Source organism: Anser anser (genome assembly GCF_964211835.1).
Source record: "Anser anser genome assembly, chromosome: W".
In the NCBI taxonomy this organism is placed as follows: Eukaryota; Metazoa; Chordata; class Aves; order Anseriformes; family Anatidae; genus Anser; species Anser anser.
In genome coordinates this window covers 7468107-7484337 of record NC_139731.1, presented here as the reverse complement: position 1 = coordinate 7484337, position 16231 = coordinate 7468107, and the positions used below count along the sequence as shown (strand labels likewise).

The following is a 16231-nucleotide window of genomic DNA, read 5'->3' as shown; positions in this document are numbered from 1 at the left end:
GGGGGGGGGGGCACAAAGCTTTTACAGCAAGCCCTGGGGGCAGACTGGGGAATACCAAAGGTAACAGACTCCTTGTGGCCCTTCTCAAATGCTTCCTTGGCTGCAGAGGAGGTTGAAGAGGAGGGTGGCATCTCCAGCAGCAGCAGGGCTGTGCCACAAACGACAGCATCAGGAACAGCCCAGAGCAGTGCCCAGCCAGAGGATGGAAGTGAAGGCTGGGACAGTTGGCCAGGGGAGGATGCCAGGGTGGAAGCAAGAGTTTGTGGAGTGGCCGTGGGAGGACACTGAAGGCCAGCAAGCACACCAGGCCAACCACATGGAGCCCCTGCTCTTCCTGACAGCAAGCTAACACCTGGCCAGAGGGATGGGTCTGCATGAGCCCCACAGGTACCTCTCAGTGTCCGCACCCTGTAGTGGGCACCAGGAGTACTTACCAGGGGTGGCATGTGCCCTCGGTGCATCTGGCCACTGGTGATCTGCAGCTGGGCCTGGGGCATTGCCCCCACTTGGAAGTTCTCGGGCCCCCCAGCCCCTGTGCGCATGATGGCTGGCAGGGCAACCGAGCCCAGCTCCGCCTTGCCTACACAGTTAAACTGCTGCTGCAGCACAGTTGACCTGCAAAGGGGAAAAACAGCAGCTAGACCCGGGAGTGCTCGGAGGAACCTCCTCCCCGGACCAGCATCGCGGCTGCTCCCCACAAGGCTGTGTACGAGCCCCTAAGGGTGAAGGATGCCCACGGGATGCTGGGGGGCTGCAGTTTTCCTGCAGGCATGCAGCATGGCATGCTGCTCGGTAGCTGGCTCGTGCCCGGCAAACTTACTTCTTTGGAGACACTGAGTCTTCCAGCATGGTAGACTCCTCATCCCCCTCCAGTCCAAAGTGGTCTTTGCTCTTTTTCTGTGGAGGTGAAGAGAAAACACGTCAGCCAGCACGTGCCTCCCAGCCTCCCCACCACTGCCCAGTCTGGGGTACCTGCCAGCCCCATGGGATGTCCCCAGCCCCCCCAGCAGCACTGCGTGCCCAAGGGACACCTTGCACCACCCCAAGGAGAGAAGCTGGCTGTAGGCAGGCTCCCCACACACCCAGGCACTCGCCTTTTTCAGGATGATGTCAATGTAGCCGGCGATCAGCTGGGCGATCTGCTCTCCCTCCGTTGTCTGCACAGAGTAGTAGCCATCCTGGTAATCTCCAAAATCCTGCAACAGCACGGCACAGGGCTGCAGGATGCTGGCACCCGTCCTGAGCCCCTCTGGTATGCGCTAAGCACCCATGGCCAGCCACTGTGCCAGGAATGGGGCTCAGCCCCTCCATCCACCCATCTTGGGGTCAGGAAAGGCAGGGGGAGCAGGGAAAGGCATCCCCATGGAGGGGAAGCATTCAGGGGACAAGCGGAGGGGCGAGGGCTGGAGCTGGCCCCTACCAGGGTGAAGCTCTTGGGGGAGGCTGCCCAGCGCTTGATGTTGGTTAGGCTCCACTCCTGAATCACTTCCTTGGTTTTCTCATCCACACGCATCACGCACTCCTTGGTGATCCCCAGCAGCCGCGGCACCAGCTTGTTCTTCCCCTTCATCTTCTCCTGTGGGCCAGAACAAAGGTGTGTGGGGCTGTCCCAAAGCTCGCTCACCCCACAGCCTCGCATGGCCAGCAAACACCCCCAAGGCCATGCTTCCAGATGATGACAACTGCAGTGTGGGTCTTGAAAAGGACACGGGGAAAAGCATGAACCAGGGAGTGAGAAGGAAGCACGGAGGGGAAGCCAAAATAAGGGGTAGGACACAAGGAAAGCTGGAGCAATGTGGGTTGGGGTGAGGAGTGGATGGAGACAGGAATGATGAAGGGATGCTGGAAAAAGGGAATTTTGGCCAGCTAACATGAAAAGTGGGGCTGGGGAGCCACTGCTCTACCTTGACCAGGAAGAAGGAAACCCCGTAGGTCTTGAGGGAACGGGCAAGTTTCACGTAGCGAACTTTGGCCTCGATCTCGCTCATGTTCCCACAGTTCTTGTGGGCCTGTAGCAACAATGAGAGGACATCAGGCCAGATCCATGGTCCCCTGGCTGTGACACCATGCTGCCCCCCCCCTCATCACAGCCTTCCCAGGCTCTCCCCACTCTGCCCTGCACATACCATAAAGATCTTGCGCTCCCCTTTCTGCTTGATGTACTCCTTGGGCAAGAAGTCCTTGAGTCTGCCAAAAGACAGCAAAATCAGCTGTAAGAGCACAGCTTGAAGCCATTCCATTTCGCCTATGAAGACGCCCAGCACAGAGCCTCGGACAAATCCTTGCCAGCGCAAAGAGTTTTTGGGAAGAGGAAGGATGTAGGAGAGGTCGCTGCACTAATGACAATTCCAGGACCCAAAAGACTTCTCCTCCTTAGAGCCACCTCTCCGCCCTCTAGGATGACGAAGCCCCAGGGGCTGTGAATCAGCGCAGGCACTAAGGGAGGATGCTGGCAGAGGCGCTGACACCCCCAGGACACTCACTCCAGAAAGCCTGGCTTGTGCTTCTGCTCGTTGTGTGGCCCAAACTGGATCTGGCACTGGTAGCCAGCAAACTCACACGCTTTGTCGAACGAGACGGGGTGGGAACCGTTAAGGATGTCATCCCGAGCCTACGTGGGAAGAGAAGACACCGGGATCTGCCCTGCTGCCTTCCACACCAGACAGGATCCGTGCCGGCACTGAGGATGTAACTAAGCATCCTGAAATACCCCCTATGGCTGCTCCTGGCCAAAAACCTCAATTGTGAGCCCTGACGGGGCTGGTACAGGGCAGCAGAGCGAGGCACACCTGTGCCAGGCACTGTACCTGCACGTAGAGCAGGTTGAGCTGCACGGGGTCTCGTGAGTCCACGTTCTGGTCGGAGTAGAAGAACTTGCGTCGCAGCAGCAGCGTCTCGTTGTCATCGATGCCTTGCTCACGCAGGGTCCGGCCATGATCCAGCCAGTTCACTGCAGGCAATGGCAGAGCATGAGCAGGGATGGACAGACACCCAGGCAGGAGGCCCCGCTCCCATCCCCTCCGCCCCCTACGCGGGCTGACTCCATCCCCAGCGCTCGCTGGCACATACACTCGTCATCCGTGTGCAGCTTCTGCTTGAGCTTCTCCATCTTCCTCTCATCCCGCAGCAGGGTCTTGTCCTTCTTGAGGGTGCCGGTGACCTCCTCCTTCTTCTCTTCCATTATCTCACGAACAAGGGAGTACTCATCGTAGTTGGTGATGCCTGCAGGAGTGCATGGAACCGAGCTGGTGCCGCTCCCCTCCCCGAAGACCCTCCTGTCCCTCACCACCTCCCTTCCTCCCCGACACCGCTGCCCATCCTCTCACCGATTCGGGCGCATATTGTCATCAGCATGTCTGTGACGGTTTTGGAGTCATCAACCATGACTGTTTTCACCGTCCCATCCAGCATGCGGATCTTCAGGGGCCGCTGCTTCTTCTTGTACTCCATGGCGTCCTGCAGGCACAGCCAGCACAGCTCCCAGCAGCGGCACTGGGCACCTGCATCCCACCGAAGCACCCACAGCTCCCGCTGACCGCAGGGTAGGCACGCCCAATGCAGGCTGGATGCTTACCCCATTGCGGAGCATGTAGTAGTCCAGAGCCTTCCCAGCCTCCAGCCAGATCCCTTTCTTTGGGTCTTCATCCGAGAGGAACAGCCCAAAATCGTTGGCTGGAAAACAGAGAGAGCCTCTGTTGGCATAGCCCCGGGCTGGATGAGGCCAGTGCACACAGCACAGCAGCACCCTGTATGCTGCAGCAAGCAGCCACAACTGCCACAAGCAGGGGGAAAGCCTGAGTGGGCAAAAAGCTGGCAAACGAGTGTTAGGGTAGATGTTTTACATCTATTTATCCACAGGAAAATTCATCTAAAGCACGCCTACGCAATGCTGACTCGGAGGTGACAGTCACAACCGAGGGAAGAGCTTGGAGTTGTGCTTGACAGCTCTCTAAAATCTTTGGTGTGAAACATAACAGCCAAAACATGATGATAAAATGCTGGGCATCATCAGGAAGGGTGCTGGGAACAAGGCAGAGGGCATCGAGAGGGGCAGCTAAAATGATGGACCAGGAGGAGCAGCCGCTCGGTACTAGGGACTGAAGAAGCTGGCACTCCTCATTTTGGGGAGGAGCAGGCTGGAAGAGGACATGCTGGAGGTTTACAAGGTCTCAGAGATGGTGAATTAGTGCAGAACTGATATTCTGTAAATCCTGCCAGCTTGGGCGGGGGTACTGGGTGGATCTGCTGCTGCTGGAGCCCAGGGACAGCCCCGGTGTTCTTGTTGCAAGAAGCCAGCACCACACCAGGCTCTGGCCCAGGAAAAGCCCTTTTCCTCCCCTCCAGCAGCTGCTCAGCTGGTCATTGGTTTTGTAAGCGGGCGTTGCTGGCAGGGAAGGGGAAATTCCTGAGCTGCCCTGCGCCTGCCCACCTCATGCTGTGCTGAGGATCCTGCTAAACAGAACAGGAGAACCAGGGAGGCTGGTGTGTTTGTTTAAAAACAAACAAACAAACAAAACTATTTTCAAAGCCAGTTTTAAGAGGATAATTCTAAAGCTCTGAAAACTGAGCAGCTTGTCCAGATCCTTAGCTCAGGAGGGGAGAGAAACTTCCCAAAAAAGGGCAAAAGCAGAGCTGGAAGCTCGCGCCTGAGCCCAGCACGGCAGCTCAGCACAGAGCATGTGGGGATGCTGCATTTCAGACACAAAACCCAGGCCAAAAACAGGGGAATTGAGTAACGCCTGGCCCAGGGGCTTAGGACCCCTCTCCCGGTCCAGTGAGAGAGAGGAGCAGAGCAGGAAAGCACACTCAGGATGGGTTTGCTGGGGGACATGGGCAGGGTGTGCTCAGATTTAATTAACAGGGCCCTGCTAAAGGTGACAAAACACAAGAGCAGCTCAAAAAGGGATCCACAAGTGCTACTAGGTAGGGGCAGCAAAGAGAAACAACAGCTGCAAGGATCAAATAGGAAAAGAAGAGCTCTGAGCTAGAGACGAGGTAAAAACAGATAAATGGAAGACCTATATCCGAGGTTCCCAAAATTGCAACCCAAATGCTTTGGGAGGGCTGGGGGCACGGTAGTGGGGAAGGGGAGGCAGCAAGAAGCAGCAGTGCTGAGCTCAGTCCTGTTTCCAGCAAGGTTGAGCTCCAGCTGTTCTAGGGAAAACGGTGAGCAACCAGACAGGAACTCGGGCATGAGCAGCTCCCTTTAAGGTTTTCTCCTTGCCCCTTAGAGCAGCTTGGCTTGGGCCCAGGGCCAGGAAATGCATTGGCTGAGGATCTGTATAAATACCCAGCCCCCCTCCGAAACTGAAAGCTGTGGTCACACAGAGCAAGAAGGCATTTCCTCTGCTCCACCAGGAATCCGCTGCTCCCAGATGTCGTAGCCTTCCCCTCCTCCTCCTCCCATGGTCCCCACGCCGTGGCCAATCCCTGCCCAATGTGGGGCTCGGTGGAGGGCCACAGGAATCATCAGGGCACAACCTGCATTGTGAGGTTGTTTGTCATCAGCTTAATTCTGAGTCTGACAGCAGCAGGGAGATATTAGAGCTGAAAAAGCTCAGCGAGGTAGTGGTGCACCAGCACGTCACAGCCTCGTGGAGAGCCACCAGGGAGGGCTATATATTTCCCAAGAAAGGAAAAGTTAACTTATATGGTGTATGAACACCCGCTGGGAGCACTGCAGCTGTTCAAACCCACCTAGCCTCGGCCAGCTTAACAAATACATGCAGGAGAGGAGACAAGACAGGCAAGGAGCAGGCTCAAAGAGCTTGACCAGTATTTCACTTCCCATGTGTTCTCCTACCGGCCTGAGCCCCCACATTTTGTCCCAGGCATAAATGAGGGAGACCAAAGAGCCCTGAGCTTTGGTCCCGTGCTCTGAAAGCACACTGACGGGGAGCATCGAGGCGCAGAGGAGATCAAGGGGAACACTTTTCAGGCTGCAGGAACTATCAGTTATTCTTATTTACCTATTTTTAAGCAAGCAACCTTACAAGGTGACAATCTGCACCCTGAGCATGTAGGTCAAGTCAGCTCCTCTCGGAGCTTTTTGGGACCACAACCCTGCATGGCAGGGACACTGCCTTCATTTTTGGGAGCCTGTCCACCCAGCAAAGGGCTCTCCAGGCCAAGCAGCGATATCAGAGCAACCTCTCCCAATGTGCTGGCAGAGCAGGACCTGCAATGCTTTGTCCAGCAACACCTGCGTATACTGGCATCGCTGCATGCAAGGGAAGGTCTCCAGACCTCCAAAAGCAGCCATGGTGCTTGGATGAACATGAGAGTATCTTCATGGATGAGGACTGTGCACCAAACACTAGTCGGATGTACTGGCTCCAACAAAAACCCTGCTTTGCACAAAAGCTTCTGAGGTTCAGAATCAAGTTTCTTTGCCCCTGGTGGTGCCTAGCAGGGACAGGCTCTCCTCTCCCTTGAACCTTGCTCTGCCCATGCCATGGGGAGCACCCAACATGTACCCCATTGCTACTCTCTTCTAGGTGCAGAAACCCAGGCCTGTGTGGGGATGAAACAGGAAAGGGAGGCTGTGAAATGTCTTTTTTTTTTTTTTTTTAGGGGACTGAACAGCCATTTGCTGAGCAACAACAGGTTGTGAACAGCCTGAAATAAATTTGGCTTGTCCAAAGCTGCAGTAGTGGGAGGGGGACTTTGTGTCCTGAAAATACCAGTGCCTACCAGTGCCTAAAGGAAGCCTGTCCCAGGCAGGTGAGAGGCTGTTTAGGGCAGTTCCAGGGGCATGAAAAGAAGAAAAAGGAGATGCAGCTGGGAAAGCAGAGACCGGGCAGCAGGAGAGGACAGGGGATGAGCCCAAGAGCAGGGCAGAGCCTTGTCCCTGCACCACATGGCCAAGACAGGGTCACTGGGGCTCGGTGACCGGCTGCACCATGGACTTACGCTGTCCCATCTGTGCCTCGGGCACCCGCTCCCGGATCATGCGGCAGGCATCATACACCATGGTGGAGGGCTCAAACTGCATCATCTTCACCACATTGCCAATGCTGATCTTCAGCGAGAGGGCAACCATGGTGGTGGCTGGACTGTCCCCACTCCTGCGTCACCTGCCAGAGGACACAACTGGGTCAGCTCTCCTTGTCAGGCCCCCACGCATACCCCGGGGACATGATGGTGGCTGAGATCTTCTCAGCTGAAGGAGATGTGTGTGCCCACTCCACCATATGTGCCTGGACATGGCAGCGGGGGAGCAGAGATTAGGGCTTGGCTCCCCAACCAGGCAAGGGACAGGGGTGGAAACTGTGAAGGTCCTTCATGGACACAAGGGCTTCAGATGAAACTCTTCACTCATCACCTCACTACATGCAAGGGTGGTCTGGTGCTCTGGCCAGGACCATCACTGAGCGGATTCTGCTCATGCACAGGAGTGGCCGCAGCCCTCAACCAACAGCGAGGAGGAAACGTGCCAGCAGCATGGCAAGATAAGGTGGGACAGCATGACAGAAGGGGTTTTAATTATAACTACCATGACATAGAAGCTGCAAGAGGAAAACCCCACTTTGACCCAAGGCCAGTAGTGTCCAGCCCCACTATCAGGGCTGAGCAGTGGTCCCACGTGGGCAACCCAAGGTGCCAAGCCCGGAAACCCTGTGCGTGCTTCCTGGGGGCGCAGAGCTCTTGGGGAGGAGATAGGGACACCTGCGCTAGGGGGCACAGGCGATGCTGGGGCAGGATCCAGCTCTCAGCGCTCCCCTGTTCGACGCAAGCCTCTGCCCCACTGCTGAGGGGCAACTTGCCCATCCCTGCCCCGCTCAGCAGTGCCCCTGACCCCATGCTCCTTCCCCTGCCCTCTGGAGCCTGCTGGCTTCCGTTGGGGCTGACCCGCTCCAGGCTCCCTCAAGGCGTAGCTGGCCGAAGGAGGCATGAATCCTGGTGGATGCACACCACGTCTGCCTGAGGCTGAGCGGGAAGAGCACGGTGTCGCCTCCACCAGCACATGGAGCCGTTCCAGTTGTGCATTCCTGAGCCGTTTGGCAATGCTGCTTGCAGGAGCCCTCACAGAGGCCCTCGGCCCCCACCAACTAGGAATGCAACACAAGCGGGGCCCCTGTACACACACCCTGCCCTGCAGCCCCTGGGCAGGATGAGTCCCCACACTGGGCAGGTTGTGGTGCAGTGTGGACGAGGAGCAGCCAGCGCTGGAAGGGGCTTTTTGAGTGTTTCACAGGCAGGGTGGGCTGCTACAGTCAGCGGGCTGGTGTTTGTCATCTTCCCTATATCTAAAAATATTCCAGAGCTGAGCACAGGGCTGCTTTCCATCTCTGTCCCTGAGCCGCCCTGGGGAAAGGACATGCTGTCTCCAGGACAGGGACCGGGACCAAGAGGAACATAGCACAATAAAATTAACTCCATCCCAGCCCAAACTAGGACGTTGCAAAGGAAACATGGTGATAGAGCAAAAAATGATGGTGCGAGCAGGCAGGAACCCTTCCAGCCATGCTGCGAGGCCACCAGCATGATGACCATCCCAGCAGCCCTACTCCTGAGCTTTTTGACAAAAACAGTGAGTTCAGTTTTTGGAGGAATGTAACGCTCTGCAGGGCAAGCTGGAACACGCGCCAGATAGGAAACACACCATTTTGCAGCAGGATAGGGACAGCTTCATGCCACACGCACTCTTCCAGCTCAGTGCAGACCCACAGGTCCTCCACGACCGTCAGCAGCTACACGTGGCCAACGCCAGCAGCCTCACGCCTCGCTGAAAGCAGAGTGCTGCCTTGCAACAAGTGAGGCACCGAGGGCTTAGGAGGGAAAGGATATTTGTACTTGGCATTACCACTTCACACCAGACGTTAACGCTGCAGACACTTATGTACAAGGTGCTTAAAACATCAAGCAAGTAGCCAGAGGCAAGCGAGATGGTTCAGTGCTATTTCCATGTTTTGAGAAAGCACTTTATGCTCCGGCAGCCGAGCTTTGCTCCCATCAGTCTCTAAAGCAAAAGTGGTCTCTGCTATTTAAAGCAGCACATCTCAAACCTCAGAGCAATCTGGCGGTGGCTCATCACGTGAGGTTTGCAAATCTGTCTGGGTGCCTCCTCCAGACACAGCGCCCAAGCTGGGGCCATGCAGTGGCAAAACCCCAGGTGGCTTCTGCCTCTGTCAGGGACAGGTGTGGGCATGTCTGCGTTTCAATCGAAAAGCAACAGGAGTCATTCCAGAGCATGGTTCTGCTGCCATGCTGAAGCTGCAGGAACATTTTGGAGGCTCCAGGCTGGTGACACTGGTGCTGTCCCCCCAGAGCAAGCCGGCACCAGGGGCACCTTGAGCATTGGGCAGAGGGGCTGTAGCGCTGGTGTTACAGTGGGCACAAAGCAGCCACAGCAACAAAGTGCAAAGTGATGGAAGAGGACAGCCAGCCTCATGCCATCCCTCAGGAAGGGGGAAAAAAAAGAACAAATAAAAAGGAGAAAAAAAACTTGACAAATGCACACCATATTTCTGCACTGACTACGCTGCAGGGAAAGTAAACAAGTCAGTAATCACTCGCCGGTATGCGAAGGCAGATATGCCAGTGCAGCAGCAGTATGGCCAGCTGAAGGCACTTCTGCATTTTGCTGCGAGCTCTTCCTCCATGATGCAGCCCCACCAGCAGCAGATGCCTGCTGTCCCTCCATCTCCCGCACCCCAGCAGGGGCCACTGGCCCCGGGAGCGAGTTTTCCATCCTGTACATAACTGATGCAATTCTGTCAACTGACCTGAGAGTACTGCTGCAACAACAGGTACAGGGAAAGTTTTACATTAACAATAATAATAATAAAAAATATAAAGCCCTATGGGGTTTTTGTTATGCCAGAGGCTGTGCTTGAAGACAGCCTCTGCAGCACACTGATGGCAAGTTTCCAGGAGCTGCAGACCTTTATCAAACAGATTTCTCTCTTTTCACTACACTGGTGCTGAAGGAGGCTCTGGGTGTTACCACCACGCTGAACTGTCCTTGGGAAAGGCCCTGCACCAGGCGGGGCCCAGCCCTGGCTGCAGGAAACTTTCCCAGTCCTTCTGCCTGGGGTCTGCAGCCAGCCTCAGCCTTGCCAGTCTGCCAAAGCCTCCTGTGGAGGTTTGGGTGGTGATGCAGGAACAGGAGCAGCCTGCAGCAGCTGGGAAGGTCTAGAATTCATTTTTTTTGTTGTGGTTGTTTTTCTTCCTTTTAATCTCAGAGAAGGCAAAGCAATTGCTAGGCCACATGTACGGCTAGGTCTTGAGGCACCACTGCAACGCCTGCAAGCTGCAGCTCTGCCTTGACGCAAGGATTTGTGCGGTGATGCAAAGTTAATTTTTAGCCCAGAAGAAACAGAAAATCAACTGACCCAGCCCAGCGCCTGTGCCCATAGCAGAGGCATGGCTTCATGGGGCTGGAAGTGCCATAACATGGAGACATCCCTGCTGTGACAGTGGCATGGAGCTGCTGGTGGTGGCAGAGGTAGATGACAGCCCCACAGCTGATGCACTCTGTTTCTTCTTTCTCAGCTGGTCTCTGCTGTCAGACAGGGTGAAGCCTTCCTCCTCCTCCTCTCCATCTGGAGTCATGATGGGTGCTACAGGTGCTTGCTCCCACTCTGCCACCAGCCCCCGGCAGGGTCATCGAGTGGCTGCACTGCTACCAAATATGGGGCTGATGCCATTGGCTGGTTCAAAGGACCGGGAGGGGAAATGCAGCCACGGCCGCAGCCCCAGCCTCACCCCGCATCCTATGCGGGATCAAGGCCACACTGTTGGGTGCTGCTGGTTCGGGGCCCGGGAAAGCAGGACGCAGCCGCAAGCCTCCCCGTGAGCCCAGGGCAAGACGAGGAGCGGCCGCACGTTTCCTCGCCCCACTCTCCCCCAGCCCCTAGAGTCCCCGGTACAGCGGCTCCCGCCCCAGGGGTCCACCCGCCGACGGGGTCACCACGCTGCGGCGTGGCCCGGCCCCAAGCCCCAAACCAGGGGGAGAAGTGAGGGGTGTCCCGGAGCACCGGGACCCTCCCGGTAAGGGGTCCCCGCGCTAGGCGAGGCCGCGTCGCCCACGCCCCCGACCCCGTACCTGTGCACGAGCGAGAGCGGCGCGCCAGGCCCGCCGAGGCTGTGCGACAGCGGGGCGGCAGCGCCCGCTTCCCGCCCCGCCGGCCCACGCCGCGCATGCGCCAGGCCCCATGTGCCACCGGGTGGAGCGGCGCAGTGCGGTGGCCTCAGTCCCCGCGCATCGCCGCCCATGACCCCCCACCGGGCGTCCCCAACAGCCCGGTACCGCACCCACCCTCACTTCGCTGCCACCACCCGCGAACAGCTCCCACTTCGCCGCGCGCGCTCCCGTGCTATCAGCCAATGGCGGGGCTCGCGCTGCTGCGTCACCCGGGGGGCGGAGTGAAGCGAGGCGGGACTGCCTGGTGCTGTGTGAGGGTTGCTGGGAGGGCGGTGGTGTCACTGGCGGGTGGTGGATGCAACGTCGAGGTGAGGCTATGACTGGGCCCGCGGTGGGGACTGGGTTGGGACTGTTCTCGTTCACTTGGCGGCTCCGCGGTTGGGGGGGGGGGGCGCGCGCCCTCCCGCCCGCGCCCTCCCGCGGCTCTTCTGTCAGCCTGGTCGCTTGTTGTCCGCCCTGTGCGTGCTGCTGGGGCACAGAGGCCTGGCTGGCCCCGCTCTCCTTCCTCTTTCACTGTTCTGCCAACGCCTGTGATGTCCTGCTGCTGGCCCGGGGCTGCCCCCTCCTGCTTCACTTTTCCTTTTTCCTCCTCCCTCCGGGGCACCCGTCTGCGTGGCCTAAAAGCTCCTTGGGGTCCCAGGTGCCTTTGTGTTCAGCGGCACCACCACCAGAGGTTTGGGGCTCACTGTGGGTGTCTCGTTCAGATGGCATGCCCAGAGGACCTAGCTGCCCTGGCAGACAAGGACCTGCTTGGCTTTCTCCTGAGCAATGACGCTCACAGCACTGCAGACCCAGGGGAGGAGAACCTCTTGCTGGAGGACTGGGGCATGCCAGGGCCCAAGGTGAGTTCTGCAGGAATCTGGAGGCTGCTGGGTTTGGCTACCTGCTTAGCAGAAGGCTTTTCTCCACAGCTCCTAAACAAGTAGATGGATGACTTCATCAGCCACATGCTGAGCCCCTGTGAAAATGAACCAGGCCCACTGCAGGGCTGTTCATCTGCTGACAGTGACAGCGACATTTCTGAGGATCAGAATCTGTCCCATAGCCCTGGCAGTGACTTTGCCAGCAGCCCTCAGAGCTTGGATATTGTGCAGTTTGATCACAGTTATTCCCTCCATCAAGACTGGCCTGCACTGGAAAGCATGAGGGCTGATATGGCAGAAGGAGATGTTTCCATTGACTTTGTTAAGTGATGTGGGGGGGTTCTTTCTGTCCTAGCTACAGGCAGTGCTGTGCCTAGCAGAAAAGCACCCTGACACAGAGGTTTTGTGTGGGAGCACAAAGTAGCAACGGAGAGACAAGTTTCATGGCTTTCTGTTGCCATAAAATTGCAATTTCACGCTACTCAAATCTGGCTGGTGAGGTGTTTGTGCTGCTTCACTGAGGCCCAGAGCTCGACTCTCCTTTCCTTCCCCAGAGACATGGACGGGTTTGGAAAGCACAACTGAGGCACTGGAACAGAGCTTCAGTTTCCCAATTGCCATTGATGTGGATGCCAAACCCCAGCTCATGCCTAGAGCCACCATGCAGGTACCAACTGCTGTGCCTAAGGAAGCGTGTGGTGGTGGGCCCAGCCTTTGCTACTCATCCCATCTTCCGTTTTTTCTAGTCTTGGCTACTCTGAGGGATATCTTTGGGGAAAGCGTGCTAGTGCTTTGGGAGAGCTTATCCTGGTTCTGCATGCCTTCTCTGCCCTGGGGCGGATCCCCCTCCCTTTACTTTGGATTCTCAGTAGGTATATTTCTGCTGTTTTCCAGCCTGACTTCCCAGAGCTGATGCTGAGTGATGAAGAGAGGCAACTCCTGGAGAAAGAAGGTGTTTCATTACCAACCTGTCTGCCACCGACCAAAGTGAGTCCTCGCTGCAGCCCGTCACTCCCAAACAGACTTGGATTCCTCAAACGCTTCAGCGCTGAAAATGTAGGACGGTGCCTCGACGGGGCAGTGTACAGCAGGGCTCAGGGTCCTGCTCCTTCCTTCAGGGCCCTGGCTGCTCTCAGTCTCCCCACCCCCTTGTGACTGATTGCAGGAGGCAGTTACACTACAAGTGCTTTCAGCCTTCTTCCCACCTGCCTGGTGGCTCATGACCTGCATGCTTTTCATCTTCTTTCAGTGTGCTTTGCTTTTCTGGTATACTGGGAAACTACTAGTATTATCAGCAGGCCAGAGTTTGCCTTGCAGCTTGTGCAGTTCGTTCACTGGTGTGGGAAGAGCAGAGGACAAAAATACATAGGTTTCTGCCTTTCTAAGCAAGGTTGAGTGCTATGCAGGATTTGTAAGGGCTATGCTGCCGTCACCTTGGGGTGGCTGCTAATGAGAAATGGCTCTTGCAGGCTGAGGAGCAGCTTCTTAAGAAAGCGTGCCAAAAGATCCGGAACAAGTAGTCAGCCCAGGACAGTCATTGCAGGAAGAAGATCTATGTGGATGGCCTAGAAAACAGGTATGGGTACACAGCAGCTGTGCTGTGCTGCTGCTGGGGTCTTGCCACCATGGGCAGAAAGCAAGCAGACCTGATGATCCTTGTGGGTCCCTTCCAACTTGGGATATTCTATGATTCTCTGTTTTTCCCCCATGCTGTTTGTCTGTCCTGGGCAGGGTGGCAGCCTGCACGGCTCAGAACAGTGAGCTGCAGAAGAAGGTGCAGCTCCTGCAGAAGCAGAACATGTGAGTTCTCTTTGTTGGGTGTGGCAGGAGATGTGGTGGGGAAGGTTGTTCCTCTGCTTGGGATTGTGGTCCGTCACTGGCTGCAAAAGGGGAGGAGGGGCACGCAGCTTGTGGATCAACTGCTGCGCTAACCTGCTGTGCCTGCACTCCTTCAGGTCTCTGCTTGAGCAGCTGCACAAACTGCAGGCCTTGGTGAGACAGTCCACCACCAAAATGACCACATTGAGCACGTGTGTCATGGTGAGTGGCTTCAGCCCCAGTGTTTGGGAAGGGGTCTCGGCTGTCCCCATAAGTTTGGGAGACAGGTGTTTATTGCAGCCAGTAATGCCTTTTCACATCCTTTTGCTGAGAGCTCTGCTGATCTTGTTTCCAGGTCCTGGTTCTGTCCTGCCTCATTCTCTCGCCCAGCTTCTACTCGTTTGGGAGCAGAGGGCTGCAGCCAGAGCTTGGAGGTGAGTGCCCAGGGGGCTGAGCATGGTTCCAGGGAAAGTGCTGCCCTCCAGGGCAGAGCACTTCCCACAGAGCCCAAATTCTCGGACACTTCCAACCCAAGAGCCCCTTGCTGATGATGAGTGTATGGTTTGTCTTCCCTTTCTCAGTCCAGTTCCAGACCCTTCCCCAGCCCTGTTGCAGAGGCCTGCCCAAGGTTAGGGGTGATATCAGAACTGCCCAGATCTGCTGTCACTTGGAGCGCAGGCTGTGCTTGGGCCTGGCTGCTGTGAAGCATCCTTTCCCCACCTCCCTGGGAGGAGGCAGCCCTGGTTGAACAGTTTGTTCTTCTCTCACAGGCTCAGTGGTGGCCTGTGCTTAGTAGGATTGCAAGAGGTTGATGGATCCTGCTCTCAAGGTGGGAATGACAAGGCAGCTCTCCCTCTTGCAGCGCTATTGTGGCAGATTCGCGAGTTCCCAAATCAGGCTTGGCAGACAGCACACAGCAGGCAGGAGGAAGCTGCGCTGGAGAGGCTCAGCCCTGAGCCTGAGGACACCTCACTGTTGGGCAGCCTCAGTCAGTCACAAGAAGAGGGGCAGAGTCCACCCAAGCCTGATTTGAGATCTGCATTCAACAGCAACTCATCCTCTGACCCTCCTGTGACAGCAGGCTCTGAGTTGAGCCGTCCCCAGCCACAGGAGCAGTGCTCCTGGAGTGACCCCGTGCACTCGGAGGTGCTGGTGCCATGGAAAGCCAAGAGTCAGGAGTGGGTGGAGCGCGCTGCCACTGTTGTCATCCAGCAGCACCATGCTGATGAGATGTGACCCTCACCTCCTGCTTGCTGCCTACCAGGGTGAGGCAGGGCACCCTGTCAGGGAGGGACAAGCAGAGCTGTGTCAACAGAGAATCTGTCAAAGCAAACGCTTTTAAATCATCTCCTGATTGCTGGCAGCTCAGGGTTTACCAGAGAGGAATCATTTTACAGATGATCTATTCCTACACCCTGCTTTGTATACCTGTAGCAGGAGCCTGCCCGAGATGGGGTGGGAAGCTCTGGGAGCTTTGTTCCCTTCCCCCTGGGCTGGGGAAGGGCTATGGTATGGAGGGTGAAGTCAGCTGGGCCTGAGATGCCAATACCTGGTCTGACTGGAGGCAGGTGGTGCTGATTGCTGCTGTTCCACTTATTTCCTGCCCAGATGGAGATGAACACTCAGTCCTGCTCTTCTTACTGTGTCTGGTGGCCACAAGCACTTCTTCCTTGTCCCTCCTCAGTAATTCTGCAGTACTCTCTGGTGTTTGGGTGTGAGATGGCAAGCTGGATAGTGACCTTCAGTGACAAGCAGTGGTCCTGCCCTTGTGACAGCCCCTATGCTTCCCCTGTTTCTGGTAGCTGTTGAGCCATGGGCTTGCTGCTGGCCTGGCTAGAGAAGGTGTTGGGGGTTCCCAAGCTGTGTGAGCCAGTTCCCTTCGCAGGGGCTAAGCCTTTCTTCTTCCACAGCCTGAAGCCAGGCTTCTGCCCCTTGGGGAGAAGGAGCAAGGCTACTGGGGGAGCAGACCCAAGAGTTGCGAAGCCTCTTGCTCTTCTGAAGGCTTTCCTGTCTGCAGGCTGGGTATGGAGCTGTGCCAAGCTTTGCAGTGAGGCAGTCAGCTGGCTCTAGCTGCTCTGTGGGGTGCAGCAGCTGCTCTGTGAGCTGGGGCTTGGTGTCCTTCCTGCAGTACAGCCCAGTGGTACCTGCTGAGCACCTCTCCTTGCCCTACTTCAGATCTAAGCCGGTGAGGACATTTCATTGTTAATGAAGTGGAAATAAAATATGCTCTCTGTGTAACTGTGCCTTCCATGGTCTTTTCAGTCTGGGGCTGGGCTGACCAGGTGAGGCTGGGCAAGGGGCTGGGAGTATCACAGAAGTACCCCCAAGTGCAGGAGCCCCACTCCCAGTCTAGTAGAGGCTGGGGATGCGTGAACACACTGGAAACAGTTTGGGACAAACA

The 16231-nt window shown here is 56.6% G+C and overlaps 1 protein-coding gene and 1 long non-coding RNA gene across 7 annotated transcripts in view; one reads left to right on the top strand and one right to left on the bottom strand.

The window, feature by feature from the left end:
- LOC310888625 (talin-1-like) overlaps positions 1 to 11444 on the bottom strand; it is a 34659-nt gene extending 23215 nt beyond the window's left edge. The window contains exons 1-14 of one of the 6 annotated variants that reach the window (XM_083815513.1): positions 11051 to 11444; positions 10338 to 10624; positions 6913 to 7076; positions 3575 to 3672; positions 3327 to 3456; positions 3070 to 3222; positions 2808 to 2950; positions 2484 to 2611; positions 2127 to 2187; positions 1905 to 2009; positions 1421 to 1576; positions 1095 to 1196; positions 821 to 897; positions 435 to 615 (exon numbers count right to left, since the gene is read on the bottom strand). In XM_083815513.1, the coding sequence (XP_083671639.1) occupies positions 435 to 615; positions 821 to 897; positions 1095 to 1196; positions 1421 to 1576; positions 1905 to 2009; positions 2127 to 2187; positions 2484 to 2611; positions 2808 to 2950; positions 3070 to 3222; positions 3327 to 3456; positions 3575 to 3672; positions 6913 to 7042 (1464 nt within the window). In that variant the 5' untranslated portion in view covers positions 7043 to 7076; positions 10338 to 10624; positions 11051 to 11444. Of the gene's footprint in view, positions 1 to 434; positions 616 to 820; positions 898 to 1094; positions 1197 to 1420; positions 1577 to 1904; positions 2010 to 2126; positions 2188 to 2483; positions 2612 to 2807; positions 2951 to 3069; positions 3223 to 3326; positions 3457 to 3574; positions 3673 to 6912; positions 7077 to 10337 lie in introns of those variants that run through there. The other 5 variants (XM_083815512.1, XM_083815511.1, XM_083815514.1 and 2 more) reach the window with 5 other exon arrangements.
- A 2296-nt stretch (positions 11445 to 13740) lies between these two features.
- On the top strand, positions 13741 to 16068 carry LOC310888626. The gene is made up of 3 exons (XR_014575974.1): positions 13741 to 13812; positions 14186 to 14264; positions 15439 to 16068. It is a non-coding gene; the product is annotated as an uncharacterized lncRNA (long non-coding RNA).
- Positions 16069 to 16231: the final 163 nt, after the last annotated feature.